Source organism: Athene cunicularia (assembly GCF_003259725.1).
Source record: "Athene cunicularia isolate RWA chromosome 5 unlocalized genomic scaffold, athCun1 chr5_part2, whole genome shotgun sequence".
Lineage (NCBI taxonomy): Eukaryota > Metazoa > Chordata > Aves > Strigiformes > Strigidae > Athene > Athene cunicularia.
In genome coordinates this window covers 7305205-7321138 of record NW_020799102.1, presented here as the reverse complement: position 1 = coordinate 7321138, position 15934 = coordinate 7305205, and the positions used below count along the sequence as shown (strand labels likewise).

Here is a 15934-nt window from a genome sequence, read left to right as displayed (position 1 = left end):
GGGGTAGGTGACAAACAACTTGCAGGGCACAACCAGCAAAAATGTAGTGTGCTGCTGAGGCTCCCCAAAACCAGCTCAGAGCAGAATGCACAAGTGCCAGAATTCGTGTGCTGGTAGAAACAAAAAAACCCTGCCAAGGCAGCCAGGAGAAGGAAAGGCAGAGCTGTCACTGAGGCTGCTGGAGAGGATTTGGGGTGCATGGGTGGCCGCGTGAGGCTCCGTTGATGCAAGTGGTTCAGACCAATGGGGATTTGTTTGATAAGTGGCATTTCATTGATTTTTCTATGTATAGGAAGCGTTGATTTCTCCAGCAAATGCTGTAAATGAAGGTCAGGTTTATTCCATATCTACTTTGCAGTGTTAGCAACGGGAGGCGACTTGTCCTCTCTCCTCTGACTCCAACAACCGCAAGGACATTAAATGCAAGGAGTCAGCTAAATTCTGGCCCCTGCTCACGGTAACGTGCTACTACATGAAATCTGGGAGTGTAGGGTGAGGGGTAGGAAAGCTTTACTGAGGGCAATTTCTCCAATTTGTGGGGATCCAAGGGTGCCAGGACTAAGTCATTACTTAAAACAAATGCCACCGTTTATTACCATAGGACCATCATTCATGTACGTGGAACCGACTGAAACAACTCCTTGGAGTTTATGGAAATGCACCCGCTGGTCCTTTCATGAGATCAGGCCTTGGCTCCATGGTGTGTATCCCATCTGCAAACTGGGGCCTCATGAGCAGTTTTTAAAGAAAGAGATGAAACCCCCTGTGCTGGTCGCACTGGGACTCTGTCTGAGTGTGGAGGTTTCTTCAGAGCAATCCAAAGCTCTGTTGTCCACAAACCCACCCAAAAATGAGAAACTTCTCCCTGCTAGCCCCAACCTGTCTCGAGGGAAAAGCACAGCCACCACCAAATCCCCCTCTCTGGAGGAGCTCTATGAAGGTGGCTGTAGCAATACATGAGTTTTCCTCCCTCTGCCAATGGCCACTCCTTCCCATGTGTCTCAGCTCGCCTGGTCAGGGCACCGGGTGGTTTTTCGTCTGCCTGCTTCTTAATCTGGCTGTTGTCAAAGGCAGATCAGCTTCCTGGGTGGAGCCGATAAATGCAAGGGAGGGCTTGATCTTGGTCTGCTCCTGGCAGCCTGCACTAGCAGTAATGTTTGCGATGGCTCATTAGTCATTTATGAAGTTCACCCAGGCACCTGAAAGTCTTCTTGGGATTGTGGGGGGGAGTGAGGGAGCCCATTTTGTAAGTGTCTGGGCAGCAAGTTGTTAGCTTCATACCTAGGAAAGGAGCCCAGAGCAGATGATGCGGTTTCTGGCTGTAGCTCCACTAGTCTTTTTTGATGCTCCAGCTGCCCATTGTGCTTCCTCACCCTGCCACCTGCTTTCTTGGGCAAGGGGGACCTGAATGGATGGGAGAAGCAGCCTGAGGGGTGCAGGATTGTCCTTCAGGGGTAGCGGGATGCTGCTGCTGATCATTACCATAACTGAGTGCTCCCCAGCAGACTAACAGGCTTGTCTGCTTGTGCTGCAGGGGTGAGTTTGCACAGAGATGCAGTTGCCTGTTTACCAGTTGGCACAAGTCATGCTGACAGCTCTGAAAGCATGGGAGAGGGAGGAGAGGACTGCCATGGGCACAGCCCCTTCAGAAAGTCCATGCCATGGATCAGCAGAGACCATGTAGGGAGGGTTCCCATGCAAGGCACCGGGCTTTCCCTCCCTTAACCTGCAACATTAACCTGGGGGAAAATATCCTCCCCATCCTCCACTGTGGAAGACAAAGAGGGTGAATAAAGCACACAGTCAGCCAAAACAAACAGGCAGTGCTGGCCAGACTAAATCCCTGTCCTTCTCACCACAGTCCCGGTTGCTTTTTGCTTAACTCCCAGCTCCAAGGTCCCTCAGAAAAGCATTCCTGGAGGCTGCAGAGAAGAGACAAGGAGAGGAGAGGCAAAGAGGTTTCCTGAAACTGAAGGCCCGAGGGGGACGTGTAAGAGGCGTGGATCGATAGCTGTGCTTCCGAGAGCCTCCAGACTCACTGGATCAGTGATAATAGAGGGGTGAGCTCATTGCTAATAGCTTGGTGGGTGCCAGAGCCAAGGGCAGCCCGTCCGTGTCAGATAAAGGCTTGATACCATCTCTGCGGCTCTGTCACCAGCACTGCCTGGTACAGGAGGCAGCAGGAGGATCTTTTTTCGTTACTTCTCTGTGCATGGACTGGTTTTGTGGTGAGGAGGGGTATTGAGGCTTGGTCTTTGGCTGAGTGATGTCAAACAAGCAGTGGAGCTGGCGAAACCACAGAAGTTATCTGAGCTAGATGACTGCCTGCAGTAATCTGTGTTATCTTGCTGCTCTGTTCCCTTTAATCCACTCTACTATAAAAATACCCCAAAGAAGAATGATTCCTCTGTCCAGGGAGGTTATTCCTCTTCTTAAGAGATCTCCATGCTCCCGCTGCTCTGCTGGACATCTGATCGCCTGGCTTTGGAGGGGTGCAAGGGGCACGCTCGTGGGACTGGCATGAAGCCAATTACCATCAGAAGTCCATGCCCAGGGCCTGGTGCAGGAGGCACCTAAGCCTCAGCTATTCCTGTTTGCTGCCTGCTCCTGCTTTGCCTGGCAGGGTTTGCCTCCTCTGCGCCAGCCTTGCACCCAGTGCTGCAGCATGGGGAGCTGGGGGAGCGTGGCGAATGGGATTTGCAGAGGAATACTGAATTTTCCGTTTTTCCTCAGGTTCCCACAACTAAGCAAACTCATCAGAGCTGAAAGCACTTCAGGATCCCTGCGTCACTCAGAGGACTAATTATGGGGCCAAGGGGAGGGCAGAAAGTTCAGTCATCTGAATGCATCCCAGTGACTTTACAGGCAGAGCTACAGCCCCCATGGGCACTGCTTAACCAGGCAGTGCCTTCACCCTGATGAAATTGCTCTTCTTCCATCTCTAATTTGTCTGTTCCCTCTGTGCCCCCCTCTCAGTGCATCACCCAGGGCTGAACCCAAAGCTCTCTGGGCTCACCCTGCAGCAGGGGTAAGTGGCACAAAGCCCTGGGTACCTGGGCATTTTCTCAGGGGCTGCATGACCAAAATATCCTGGTCATCTGTGTCAGTCTGTCCCAGAGGTTTGTAATGAGTGAGAGGCAGGCGTGCCAGGTGCTTGTGGGGAGCATCTCCTGCACGTCCTGGCTGTTGTCCCTAATGGATGCCCTGTGCTGCAATTAATGGGGAAAGCAGGGCAGGGAGAGGCAGCCCCGGCAGCGCTTTGACTTTATGATGTACTTTTGCTTGGCATCAGCAAGGTCTGAGGAATGTCTCTAGTGGGGGAAGGTTAATGCTCCCTGGCTGGAGACGAGGCAGTCTGGCCCTTGCTTGGGGCACCACCAAGTCTGCTGTGCAGCGACTGTGCGGAGACTCCCACGGCCCGAATGCAGACGCTTCGTCACGGCACTGTGCCCAGGGGATGCCGGGAGAAAGCCAAAGCCAAGCCTTGAAGGCAGGCTGAAGGAAACAGCATTCCTGCACACTCTGAAATGACAGGCTGAGCGAGAAAGGATTGCTGCCGAGCTCCTCGCAGCTCCCGGTGTTGGGGACTGCACACGTGGGTCACAGAGGGGCCACGCAGTCTGATAAGCAGCGATGACCTGTCACTGGCCTCTCTTGCTGATGAAGAGGACAGGCTGGGATGTCAGTACAGGAGTTTTTGGGGTGCAGAGCAGGGTGTCCTAGGAGTGGGAAGGACTTTAGCATCTTGTACAGCCACCTGTCAGCAGCCCAAATCTTGGTGCTTTCAGTTTGCCAGTGCCCCAGCCCAAATCTGGTCCTCTGTGGATTTAGAGATACAAAAGACTTGAACCACGTGGTTCAGGTGAATAAAGCAGGACAGATGTGGTTTTTACAAGCACATGGAACCCTCCCCTTCCATGGTACCATGCGTGGCCACTGTGTTGATGATGAGATGGGAGCTGGACCCCGTGGACACCAGAGCTGATGTGTCCCTCCCAGCCAGGCTGCAGGAGGGCCAGTTGCTTGCAGAGACATTGAACCAGCATGGCCTTGTTTTTACGCAGTAATTTGCACCTGTAGGGTGTGAAAAATTTCAAAGCTGAAGCACAGAGGCAGGCATCTGCCCTTCCTCCTGTCACACAGCCTGCTGGGGCCAGAGCCAGGCTGGGGGCTCCTGTCCCACCGTGGGCTATTGCCTTGCAGGCAGCTGCGCCCTCCAGACTTCTATCCTGCATCTGTCCAACAAGGCAAGTGAGCAGCTCCATCACTACCTCCTCCTCCTCCTCCTCCTCCTCGTTCTCCTTGTCTTCCTTGTAGCAAATACCTGCAGCAGCGCTTCAGCACGCTTGAAAATGGGGCTTGTCCAGCACCGAGTATCACCCCGAGCGCTCCTGAAGGACATGAAATGAGGGTAAACTTTCCTTTCCCAATGCCTGGTGTTGCATAGACAAGATTTTGGTGGTTTAAAGCGCTCCCGAGCCGTCAGGAGCTGCCACTAGAGGCTGCTCACACGCCTCACTGCAGGCTGGGTGCTGCTAGGGCTGCCGGGCTCGGCAGGGCCAGGGCACGGTTTTGCTCAAGACCCAGCTCAAGGACTTCCCTCCAGCCCTGCTCAGAGCCCGGCTCTGAGGCAGGTGACAGGGAAAGGTGTCCCACAAAGCTCTGGTTTGGGCCACTGATGCCCTGTTGCCTCCTCTGGCACGGCCTGGCTTTGCTGTGCCCTCTCTCCTCGGGGTTGCCACCAGCCACTTGGCAGCCTTCGGCAGTGTGAGGGATGCTGTGGGGCAGTACTCGGGGCTTCGAGATGGGAGCGAGCCTGCTCCTGCTCTCCTACAGCATCATGCCCAGCCAGATGGCCCCATGGGTTGACATTGAGGGGAGGTCTCTGAGGGAGCACACAAATAGGTGTTTAACAGGGCATGCAGGGGCTTCTTTTCCAGCCCACCATCTGGTGGATGTCCAGGCTCCTGCTTCCCTCCATTCTCCACCCCTGGCTGCCATCGGCCTTGGCTGAACTCAGTGTTGCAGAGCTGGGGACACCATCTCTTCTGAGGCGTCAGCCCCCAGCATTCCTGTGCAGAGCTTTGTGGAGAGGCACTGAGGCCTGCTCATCCTGGATGGAGGGAAAGGCTCCCCCCAGGTGAGTGGTGCAGGATCAGGCCCATAGCATCTGTTATGTAGAGACCTAGGGTAGGGTGGTGAGGAGGAACACCCCAGCCACAGCCCAAATCCAGACCAGCTGCTTGCTTCCATGCAGGATGGATCTATTTGCACCCAATGCACATCTCTGCGAGACACAAACCTGACCTGGCTTAGGGTACCCTGGGTGTGCCCCTGCACAGGGGCTGTGTCTGCTCTCAGGTAGATCTCTTGGTGCTGCCAAGGTTTTGTGAATCATCTTGGGTAGGAATAACGGGCCCCTGATGATGGGAGGGTTAAAGAGAAGCACCATGAAGTGGCGGGCTTGAAAGAACTGGAAGAAGAGCCTGAAGAACAGCAAAAGAGAGAGACTACGGGGCTGAAGCAGCAACAGGAGAATAAAATGCTATTCCCCTGCACCTCCTCCAACTCTGCTGCCAGCGCCGCAATAGCCACATCCCGAGCAACCAGCAGTGGGGCAGGCGGAGGAGCCGTGTCCTGCCCCAGCAGTGACAGGGCTGGCACGGCAGCGCCTTGCAGACACAGATGCGTGCTGGTCAGGATGCAGCTCCATTCCCAGCACGACTGGCTGTGACTCAGAGAGTGCCTTGGGGGAGCAAACCAGATGGGGAAGATGCTGCCTTTTTGTTGTTTGGAAATGGAGCCTCTTTTTAACATGAAGGCCCGTTTTAATTTGCCAAGGTGTTCTGCAGACACCGCAGCACCCACTGGGCAATGAGACACTCTGTGGAGAAGAAGGAGGGTTGCAATTAGTGTGGGCTGTGGGCAAGATGAGAGCAGCTGGGTCATGCCATAGGCATCTGAGGGGCCAGTTGGATTTGGGCACAGCCAGATCCATGCTGGCATTCAACACGGATGGTTTCTGGAGGAGACGATTTTTGTTTGCATGCTAACACTAGTGCCATGAAATGTGATTTTGGAAGGCATTTTGTCTTGCCCTGCTCCTGCCCACACAGCTTCCTCCTGGCAAGACAGCGAGCAGGAGCAACACCGAGCGGCTGCCAGCGTGATCGATGGGGGTTGCAGCATTTTGGGTCGGGGCACACATATTTAGTGGTAAATTCACAACAGAATAATTACCTCTCTTTGTGGATGGCAGCTTTATTAAAAAGAAATAAATAAAGCATCTTAAAGGAGAGGTGAGCAAGAGACACAAACCCCATCCTTCGGGCAATGCAGACAGATGAGTAATGGGGCCCTTTGAGTAAGTGCCTGCCCGGCCAGCTCTGAGTCACTCAGCAAACAGCACCAGCCTGGAGCCGGCGGCAGGGCTATTCATAGCCCATCAGGAGATGCTGCCGAGGGAGAGGAGGCAGGTTAAGGGGTGTCAGTGGTGGAAAACACTTGCTTTCCAACTCAAAATTCCCCAGAGCCAGCATGAGGTTCGGTTGCATCAACCCAGACTGGAGATGGCAAGTGTGAGGATGAGGGTGGTGGCTGCTGCCGTGACAGGGAGCTCAGGCTGAGATTCTCAGGGAGCTGGAGGGAGGGAAAAGGCACCTGGGGAGATGGGCACATTGCCCAGAGGGAGCTGGAGATTCCCTGTCCCGAGACAGCAGGCAACACGGATTGAGCATCACCCTCAACTGCCCCCTGAAGCATCCCCCCTTCCCACTCACCCCACAGGGTCCCACTTTGATCTTCCCAAGAGCAACCTGGCATCCCTGCTGCAGCCAGGGTTGCATCAGCAGGGAAGGGAGGTGGCAGAGGGGTGCCGCAAAGGCCTGGGCTCAGTTGCTCTTGGGCTCCTTCTAAATAAAGCATCTCCAGTCATACTGGCTCAAGCTGCTGGCTCAGCCCAGAAGCGTGGAAAACTAAATGACATCATCTGGGTACCGCCGACAGACAGTATTTCCACTCAGACAATGAGTGCACAGGTTTCAGCTGAAGAGTGTGGCCGGGAAGCATTACTGGTTTTAGGGACCCCTAAAACTGCTGTTTCACCCTGCAAAGGACCCAGGCAGACAGTTGACCCTCATTTTGGTCTCCACTCTCATGCAAGGCATCCCAGTCCAGCCCTTCTGTGCCTCAAGAGGGACCTCATGTTCCAAGAGGGACCCCAGCAGCATCTCAGCTCTCTAAGCCAGCCTTGCTCTGACACAGCACAACTGGGACAAGCCCAGGGACTGGCCCATAGGCTCCTTTTCCCCTGTGCTGCCAGCACTGTGCTGGCCACAGCGATGGGGGCTGCTTGCCCAGTGGCTGGGGGCTGGTGGAGTCAACCATACACGGCAGCAGGTCCGGCGCTGTCATTCCGGAAGGAGGTTAATGAGTGGGAATTTTGGGACTCACTGCAGTACTAATCCAAACCAATATGCTCGAGCCTTGTCTGCATCTACTGCCACGAAGAGCACAGTGTCTCACCGCCTTGTCAAGTGATATTGTGGAGTGTGAAGGTAAGCAGTGATACAAAGCATCCACATCCCTCTGGCATCCCACAGGTGAGGACCCACGAGGGGACCAGAATTACCCTGTCAATTGGGGAATTATGGCCTGGTGGAGTAGGAGCAGGATTGGGGTCCAGGATTTCCCCCCCACACTATTATAGTTTGGCTCCAACTCTGCCTTCCTGGGTGGTCTTTGGCAAAAACCTGTCATCTTTGCTCCAGGTTTCCTATTTGTAAAAGCTGGGGTGAGTGGGATTCTTCTCTGATTTCCAGAGCTCTCTGGATTTGGTAGAGCTGATCCCCATCTGCAGGGGTACATGGGAAAGGAAAAATCAAGCCCAATAACAATAATTACTTTTCTCCTTCCCATGGGTGCTATAAGGATTAGCTCATGTTTAGCAAAACTCCCTGTAAGTGCTAAGTGTTATTAATGTCTTGGATTGCTCCAGGAGCAAATGTGGCTTTCCAGGGAGTGATGGGGTTTTTCCCTTTGCTGGCATGGAGCTGCAGCAAAGTCGTCACAGCCCAAGGTAAGCAGCATCCTGTTAGGCTCAGGGTGTAGGCTCAGTGTCTGCAGCACAGGAGCAGTCCTCACCTGTTTTTCTATCAGTGTTGGAAGAGTGAAGCCCGTTCCTTCTTGCACTGATACACACCCAGTAGGACTCTGGAGGAACACACATCCCATCCGTGCGGTGGCTAATAAAGGCGCACCTCACCCACGTGGCAGGTGGCATCTCCCAGACATGCAGTGAAGCAGGGCCAAGCTGGGGGTCCCACCAGGAGCAGTGGGGGACACAGCTGCAGCACTGCCTGAGGCCCACCTGGCACCTGGGGCCAGAGACCAGGTCACAGCCATGGCATGGCTCGGGGTACAGGTTGGAGTGTCCTGGCTTGAGCAGGGGTGCATGGGTGGGAGTCAATTCATGCCCCTGGGTGCCCCCAGGGTCCTGACACACAGCATCTTTGTGCACTGGGAGTATCTACACTCCTGCAAAGTGTGGCAAAGAAAAGCACATCACTTAATGATGGAAAACCTGCAGGAGATGATAAATTCTCTTTTCCAGGCTCCAGTGCTGGAAAAAGGTCCTTGAGTCCTCCCAGGAGAGGAAACCGGGTTGTGGCTGGCTCAGCCCCTGCCCGACCGCTCCAGTGAATGTCCCTCCTGGGGAATCCCCAGCTCTTTGGGCAGGGGTACAGGGGGCCAAAGCTCCTCCAGCTGCCAGACCCTGCCATCCTGGCTCTCCAGCCCTGGGGAGATGGGGCTGACTTTTGGTGACCCCTTCTCTCTACGCTGACTCAGCCATGCCCCCATGGTGGGTGGCCACAGCCTGGGGTGGATGGCGTGAAAGTAAAGGCAGTACGGACCGGCAAGCTTTCAAAGAGGCCACAAGCTAAATAAATAGTCAGCAGCCTATTTCAGTGGCTGCTATATTTAGCTCAAGGAACATTTATTTATAGGCTTGGCAGCCATTCTGAGTCAATAAAAACCCGAGAGCTGGAAAAAGGACGTTCCTGGGTTTCTCGTTGCAGTAATGGTTTCTGCTGTGCAAACCACGAGGAGGGAGAGGAGAGGCAGCCTTGGCACTGGGGCAGGGGGAGGAAGCTGTGCTGCCAGGGGCAGACCCTCCACTTACCTAAGAGCAGACACACTGCAACACCACCTGGGTCCCCTCCTGCATGGGCGCTGCTGCCAGGGACCAAACGGCCCAGCAGTCCCCTGGCCCAGAGGGAATTTCTAAAACATGATTTAGCTGCGCCCCTGGAAGCAGCAAAACGAGATGTCAGCCCTGAGGACTCTGCTGCAACATCTTCCTCGGGGCAGTGGGTTTGGAAAAACAAAGCCAGGAGCAGGTAAATGGGGAAGGAGATGGGAGCAACTGTCATGTTTCTGTATTAAATAATTTTCCCTTTCCATGTCATGCACGGCAATGAGTGGTTGAGAGGAGGGCGTGCAGCTGGATGAGGGGAATGGATTTATAAAAGTCCAGAGGATTTAGCCCAGCCTGTGGAAAACAGCCGTGGGGATGGATGTCCCTTATGTGTTTAAGTCAATAAGTGATGCAGCTTTCTGGAGCCAGAGCTGCAGGGAGCCTGCTCACGCCTTCTCCTCCCTCCAAAGCAAACCTGCTGCAGGGGGGAGCTGTGAAACGGTTCCACCGGCCTCCGCTTGAGCACAGCCCAGCTGAAATGGGGCTGCTGGTCGGCGCCCGCCGGCTGCCCCCTGAGCACAGCACAGTTGCTGTGGTGGGGCAGAGGCGACGGCTCCATTGGCTTTGGGGGGACCCACGGATGTTTATAGAGTTTAGCTGTAGTGCACATCAAGTGTGTGACTACACGCTGCCACCATGTCAGGAGGAAAGTGGGAGCAGGACATAGCTGGGAGGCAAAAAAAATAATTATTAATACCTATTAATAACAGAATGTATTTCAATGCAAATGCTCCATTCCTTTGTGCTCTCTAGCTTGGCAAACTGTGCTAAACCCCTAAATTTGTGTATACCCATCTGGAGCAGGACCTGGCCAGTCCTTTCCACTAGAAAGGGGCTGCTCCTGTGCCTGCCTACAGCTTCAGAGCTGCAAATCACACACCAGATCATCAGAAACCCCTAGAGCAGCTGTTTGCAGTCTTGGGCCCATGAATGCCCCAGTTAATTTTTATCCCCCTGCTCCTTCAGCCATGAGTCTTATTTCTGCTTTGAATTAGTCCAGCTGCAGCTTCCAGCTGCTGAGCCCTATACATAGACATGGGTCTGGCTGTGTGTCCAGGTCTGGCTGTGTGTCCAGCTCTCCAGTGGCTCTGGACCCCATTAATGTGTTGCCCTCCCCAAACCCCCCAAAGAGGTTCCTCCAGCCCCACCCTGAGAAGGTCTGACCCTCAAAAACCAAGGCTGACACCAGCTGTTAAAACACCTATTTGGGTATTTATTACAACACGTTGTTCCAAAATACAAAAGAAAGGAAAAGAAAGTAGAGGGTAGAAAAGCACTGCTGTTTACAGCCTCCAGTAATAAATAAAGACGAGGCAGGGGCAGGGTGTCTCCCCGGATCTGGCGCTGGCCGAATGGGCAGCAAGGAAGGGAGCACAGTGGGGATGGTGGCCAGAGCCTCTCTTCCCTGCTCAGGAGTCCCCAGGTATGCCAGGGCGGGTGCAGACCCCCTCCCCGTGTTGTGCTTGCTGAGGAAGGGCCTGATCCTGCAGGGATGGGGGCGGGAGCTGAGAAGGCTCAGTCCCGGCATGGTCGGGACCTGCCTGCTCCCTCCCTGTCCATGGCTGCCCCAAAGGCAGGTGAGGTAGGATGGGTGACGCCGGACCGGGACCCCAACAGGGGTCTGCCAGGGTCCCCCGAGAGAGGGGCGAGACCTGAGGCCTCTGCTCTCCGGTGCGGTCTCAGAGCAACCTCGGAAATGAGTTCAGCACATCATGATGAGTAGGACCCCAACCCACGGCGAAGCAAAGTCACGACAGCGACAAGAGACCGTGCCCAGGCTACTTGAAGAAGGGCAGTGTTAAACCCCGCAAATTAAAATGACTCTTCATGGGGCTGGCACAGTACAGTTTCGTAGCATGGTGCAGACAGGGTTCCTCTTCCCTTCCCCTAATGTCTCCTCCACCTTACAGCCATCTGGAAGCCTCCAGGTTGTACAGGGAGCCCAGGCACTGGGTGCAAAAAAGCAGCACTGGACTCTGTCTGCTTACGATGCCCCAATTTATCAGTGTTGGATAAAGGCTGTATCCAGTGCCATGTTGTGAGCCATTTCCAGCCCCTTTCTGAATCCCTCCAGGTACTGGAGGCTGCTCACATCCCTCCCTGCTGCTCTGCTACTGAGCCTGTGCGATCACTGGCCGTGTGTCCTCCCCTGGCTGTGCTGACCCCGAGCAGGGGGAGCTCACTGGCATGAGGAGAACACTCGAGCTAAGAAAGGCCAGGGCACCTGGCTCAAACGGGCCACCAGCGCATGGGCTCAGTTTAGCAGGGGGAGCTTTGCAAATCAGCTGCTACGGCAGAGCAAGAAGCCTCTGCGGGTGAAGATGCTGTCTGTGAGAGCAGCCAGCAGAAGAAGGTGAGAGGACCATAGCCTGGAGGGAGCGGACTCCATGAGCTGGATGCTTAGCCAACGCTCCTTAAAGTTGTTACAAAAGCTTTAAGCTTTTGCCATTTAAGCCTCCGTTCTTGGTGCCAGTGGGTTCCTGCCTGTTGCAAACATGAGCAGGCACCTGTACGGGGGAGAGGAGCCGCAGGAAGGGAAGGGAAGAGTTAAGAGAATGGACCTGCCCCGGGTGTGGGTGTCTTTATACCCTTAGGAAGCAGCACCCTCCAGCTCCTCTGACAAGGGTTTGCCTCCTGGGGCTTGGGACAGCTGAGAGCTGTGCCAAGCGCAGCCCCAGCCAGGCTGTGGGGAGCAGAGAGAAGGTGTGATGGGGCCTTGCGTTTATTCACAACAGAGAAACAAAGAGCAACATACAAAGAGTAAGAAGCAAAAAAGTACAGAATCATAACCATAATAATCATAATAATAATCATAAATACTCAAATCTATCATTCATAGATTGCAATGACAACACTGATAGCTTATTATCATTAGTATTAAGGATGGGAGGGAGAAGGGGACATCAGGAGGGGGTTCTGGGGGGCATCGTCTCCTAAGGGGCAGATGTAATGGGGAGGGATGTCCAAAGAAACAAGCAGACAAAGAGGAGAGGCAGCAGGGACTGGGGACGCTGCTGCCGAGGCCAGGGACGAGCCTGCTCTGACCCAAGCCTCTGGCTCAGTGTTGCCGACCTGATTGCTGCCCTCCTGCTGGCTTCGCTCAGCCCCTCAGAGGCAGCTGGGGCTCAGCCCCGGGGACAGGCTGGGGCTGGAGAGAAGAGTGCAATGCCCCTTCTAGCCTGAAGGAAAGCTGCCGTTTGCTCTGTCCTTTGTGTGGTGGAAAGCTCAGCCATCCGGCACTCAACAGCTTTGTTGGTTCCCTCCCTGAGAGGAGACAACGTTCCTCTCGTCCCCGCTTACACTTCTGCCACTCTACGAATAAATGCACCCTCATCAGATCGGCACGGAAAGACGACTTTGGGTTCCGGCGTGGCTTTGGGTTGGATATTCAGATTGTGAGAGCCCATAAAAAGACTTGGCTGACAGATAATGGGGAGGGCTACTAGCCGGTACTCAGTTGTGATAACTCACATCTCTCTGATTCATCTAGTGGTCTATTAGACAGAAACTGATTTAAAAAAATATTTTAAGTTAATTGCAAGCCACTCAGTGGCCCTGGTGACTTTGGGTCAGCACTGGAAGGAGACACTCAGGCAGGGCTGCTCCATCAAGGCATATACTCTCGATGCAGCTTTAAAATATTGCATGAGAGGGATTCTAGTGCACATGTCCAATGTAAAGGGAAAGGATGAATGGAAAATACATCAAAATAGGGCTGCAGAGGTGGGTCATGAATGTCTCTTGGCAGTTATGATCTACTAATCTTAAAATCTACTTCTCTTCGTTCTGGTTTCAGAGGAGAGAGGAGTCCATAGTGCCTAAAGCCTCAAACATGGCTGAGGAGCATTCAGGGGATGGCAGAGTGGAGATGACAAAAGCAAACCACGAATCTGTCTCTTGGCAGACATTCAGAGTCCCATCTACAACATGTGCCCTCTCCTTCCTGCCTCACTCCAGCTGCTTTTTTTGCGCTTGTAACATGCTGTGTCAGCCAACAGCTCGCTAGTGCCTCGTCTCATCTCCTCACCTGGCGGTGCCAATCTGTTGTCCTCTTTTTATGAAATCCCTCAGTAAGCCATCTAGCCCCCTTCTCCGTTGCCCAGAGCCACACCTAACCAGCTCCTGCCAGCAACTTGCCTGACCTGAGCTCAGCTGATCTGTGTTTGCACCAACCCTGTTGAAATACAGGATGGGCAGGAGCTGAGCAACATGGAGCAGAGATCAGCAGGCAATGACCCTGGCATGCTTGAGAAGAAATGCCACAACCGAGGGCAGCAGGAGGGGAAGGGGGACCAGCAGCACTGCTTGGGTAGGAGGCAGACACCACTAACCCTGGGCTCAGGGAGCTTACCAGAGGGAGGATGAAACCTTTTTCCCCTTCCTTCTTGGACTTGACATGCCCACTTAGGAGATGCTGCTGTGAGTGCAGCTCCTGAATAGCTCCTTGGCTCATGAGATGGATACAAATGCTTAATGAAATCTAAAAAAGGGAGCTCAAGAAATAGTGTAATTGTCTTTTCATGGCCAGAAGGGAGAAATATTCAGGTTGGCAACACTGAGCTGGTTTGAGATGGTTGCTGGAGGCAACGATGGGTGGTGATGGGCTTTCAAGGGATGACTATGAGATCTCTCGCCCTCATCAAAAGTGATGGGGAGAGAGGCAAGTGGTCCCTGGCTCTCCACCCACCCCTGTCCCTCCCTGCCACACCTCGGGGAATGAAGCAGGAGCATGTCAGGGTCCCCAGCATCTCACCAAATGGCCCCATGGAAAACCAGAAAAACTAAAGCTGGCCTGAAGAGAGCAAGGAGCCTCTGGGGAGACTCGCCTCGACTGTGGACACAGAGGTGGTTGGGGAAGCAACCAGCTGAAGCGAGCAGCTCCTCCTCACACGACTGCAGGTCCTCACGCCTCTGCTTTGTGTTCAGTTTTAAACCTGAGATCATTTGGTTTTGTCACGTGTGGTTTGATTTAAAGATAGGAACAAACGACGAGAGGATGAACAAGGGAAAGGGAGAGAAACTGTGTGGACCCAGAAAAGAAAAAAACAACACTCCAAGGATGACACAGGACAGACATGCACAAACAGAGACCCCTGAGGTATTAGCTTTGCAAACTAGTGTGAGACAAGGGAGAAAGCAAAGACAGCCGCAGGGAGAGATGTACTTTGCAGCGGAGGCAGTTCAGTGCCTACAGCTCCAGCAAGCAGCTTTGCAGTAAGCCTGATGTTGGGGTTCAGGGGCAAGAGCTTGGCTCCCCATTGGGATCACAGAATGCAGCCAAAAGTCTCTGAAAAGTAATTTGTTTGTGCCCCCTGTGTGCTTGCAGTTTTGTGTCTGGCCAGCTCATCACCTGCTGGAAGGAGGGGAGCTGGCCTGGACAGGAACAGGGCCAGGGAAGCCCCGGCACCTGCAAACACTCTCCCCATGAGTTTCTTGGATGTGAAGCGAAGGATGGGGGAAGCCTGAACAACCACTGTCCCCAATGGGAAAACGGTGCCCATACCTCCCCAGCAAGGTGCCTGGGGTCAGGGGGAGCTGGGCTGGGGCAGGCCGGCAAGACACCCCCTGACAAGAAATCCCAATTACCACCAGCCTCCCCTCCCTGCCTCCGCTGTGGCAGGCTCCGACACCTTCCCCTTCCCCACGCAGCTGGACACCCAGCACCCTTCCCTCTGCTTCGGGTGACTCCCTCCTTCCCCTCTCCGGTGAGGATGGGCGGCCCGGGGCAGGGGGAGGGCATGGCTGGGGTGTGATGATGGCCAGAATGGGGACAATGGCTGGGACAGGATGATGGCCAGGATGGGGGCGATGACCAGGATGGTGACGAGGAGAAGCAAACATAGATCAAGGGGTGAAGAAGCGGCAGCAGCTTCCAGAAGAGAATTTTCTGGCTCAGTTTGTGTTTTATGGTTTGCTCATTCACTTGTTCATTTCTAGAAAAAGTGCCCAGAAGAGTCTCCTGTCCCCTTGTCGCTGTGCCTGGAGGAAAGGCGGGGAAAATCTTTGTCGTCGACATGAGCTATAGAAGGAGCCACAGGCCTCAGATATTGCTTAGAAACTCGTATTTCAGATTTAAATACCATACACAGTAAAAATAGAGCTGAAAGTACCGCCCCACATTGTCTGCAAATCATTGCCAGAATGAACAGCTTCAATAAATTAAAAACAAAACAAAAAAATTGAAATATTATTTACGTCTCAATAAAAATCGCAGTAAAACCATTTACCTTTTCCTTTGTGTGTGTGTTTTCGTTTTTTTTTTCTTTATATTATATATAATATATATTTATATATGTATAGGGCTGCTCCAGTGCAGCATTTTTAGGGTACTTAGCCAGAGAAACACAGGGGAGCATGCTTAGTGCACCAGGGTGCAGGGAAGGAGCAGCCATGGTCCCTCCCACAGGCACTGTGCCCCATCCCAGCAGCCAAAATTGCTACCCCTGGCCCTTCCCGCTCAAATTTTATGCCCAAATTTCAAGCGCGGGTCTCCGAGGGCTGGGACCCCCTGGGGATGGGGGGGAAGGACAAGGGCAGGGTGCAGAGGGACACTAAGCATCCACCACTATGTTTCCCGACTCTGGAAAGACTCATTCACCTTCGCTTCGGTTTCAGCGTGTGCGCTCCCGAAAATGCACGCGCGGGTATAAATACTCCCCCCACAACCCCGCCGCCCCC

At 53.8% G+C, this 15934-nt stretch overlaps 1 protein-coding gene across 1 annotated transcript in view; it reads right to left on the bottom strand.

The window, feature by feature from the left end:
- Positions 1-15934, bottom strand: part of DUSP8 (dual specificity phosphatase 8) — a 61831-nt gene that overhangs the window by 5849 nt on the left and 40048 nt on the right. The window contains exons 8-9 of the mRNA XM_026850178.1: positions 6419-6425; positions 3966-3972 (exon numbers count right to left, since the gene is read on the bottom strand). Coding sequence (XP_026705979.1) covers positions 3966-3972; positions 6419-6425 — 14 coding nt within the window. The remainder of the gene's footprint in view (positions 1-3965; positions 3973-6418; positions 6426-15934) is intronic.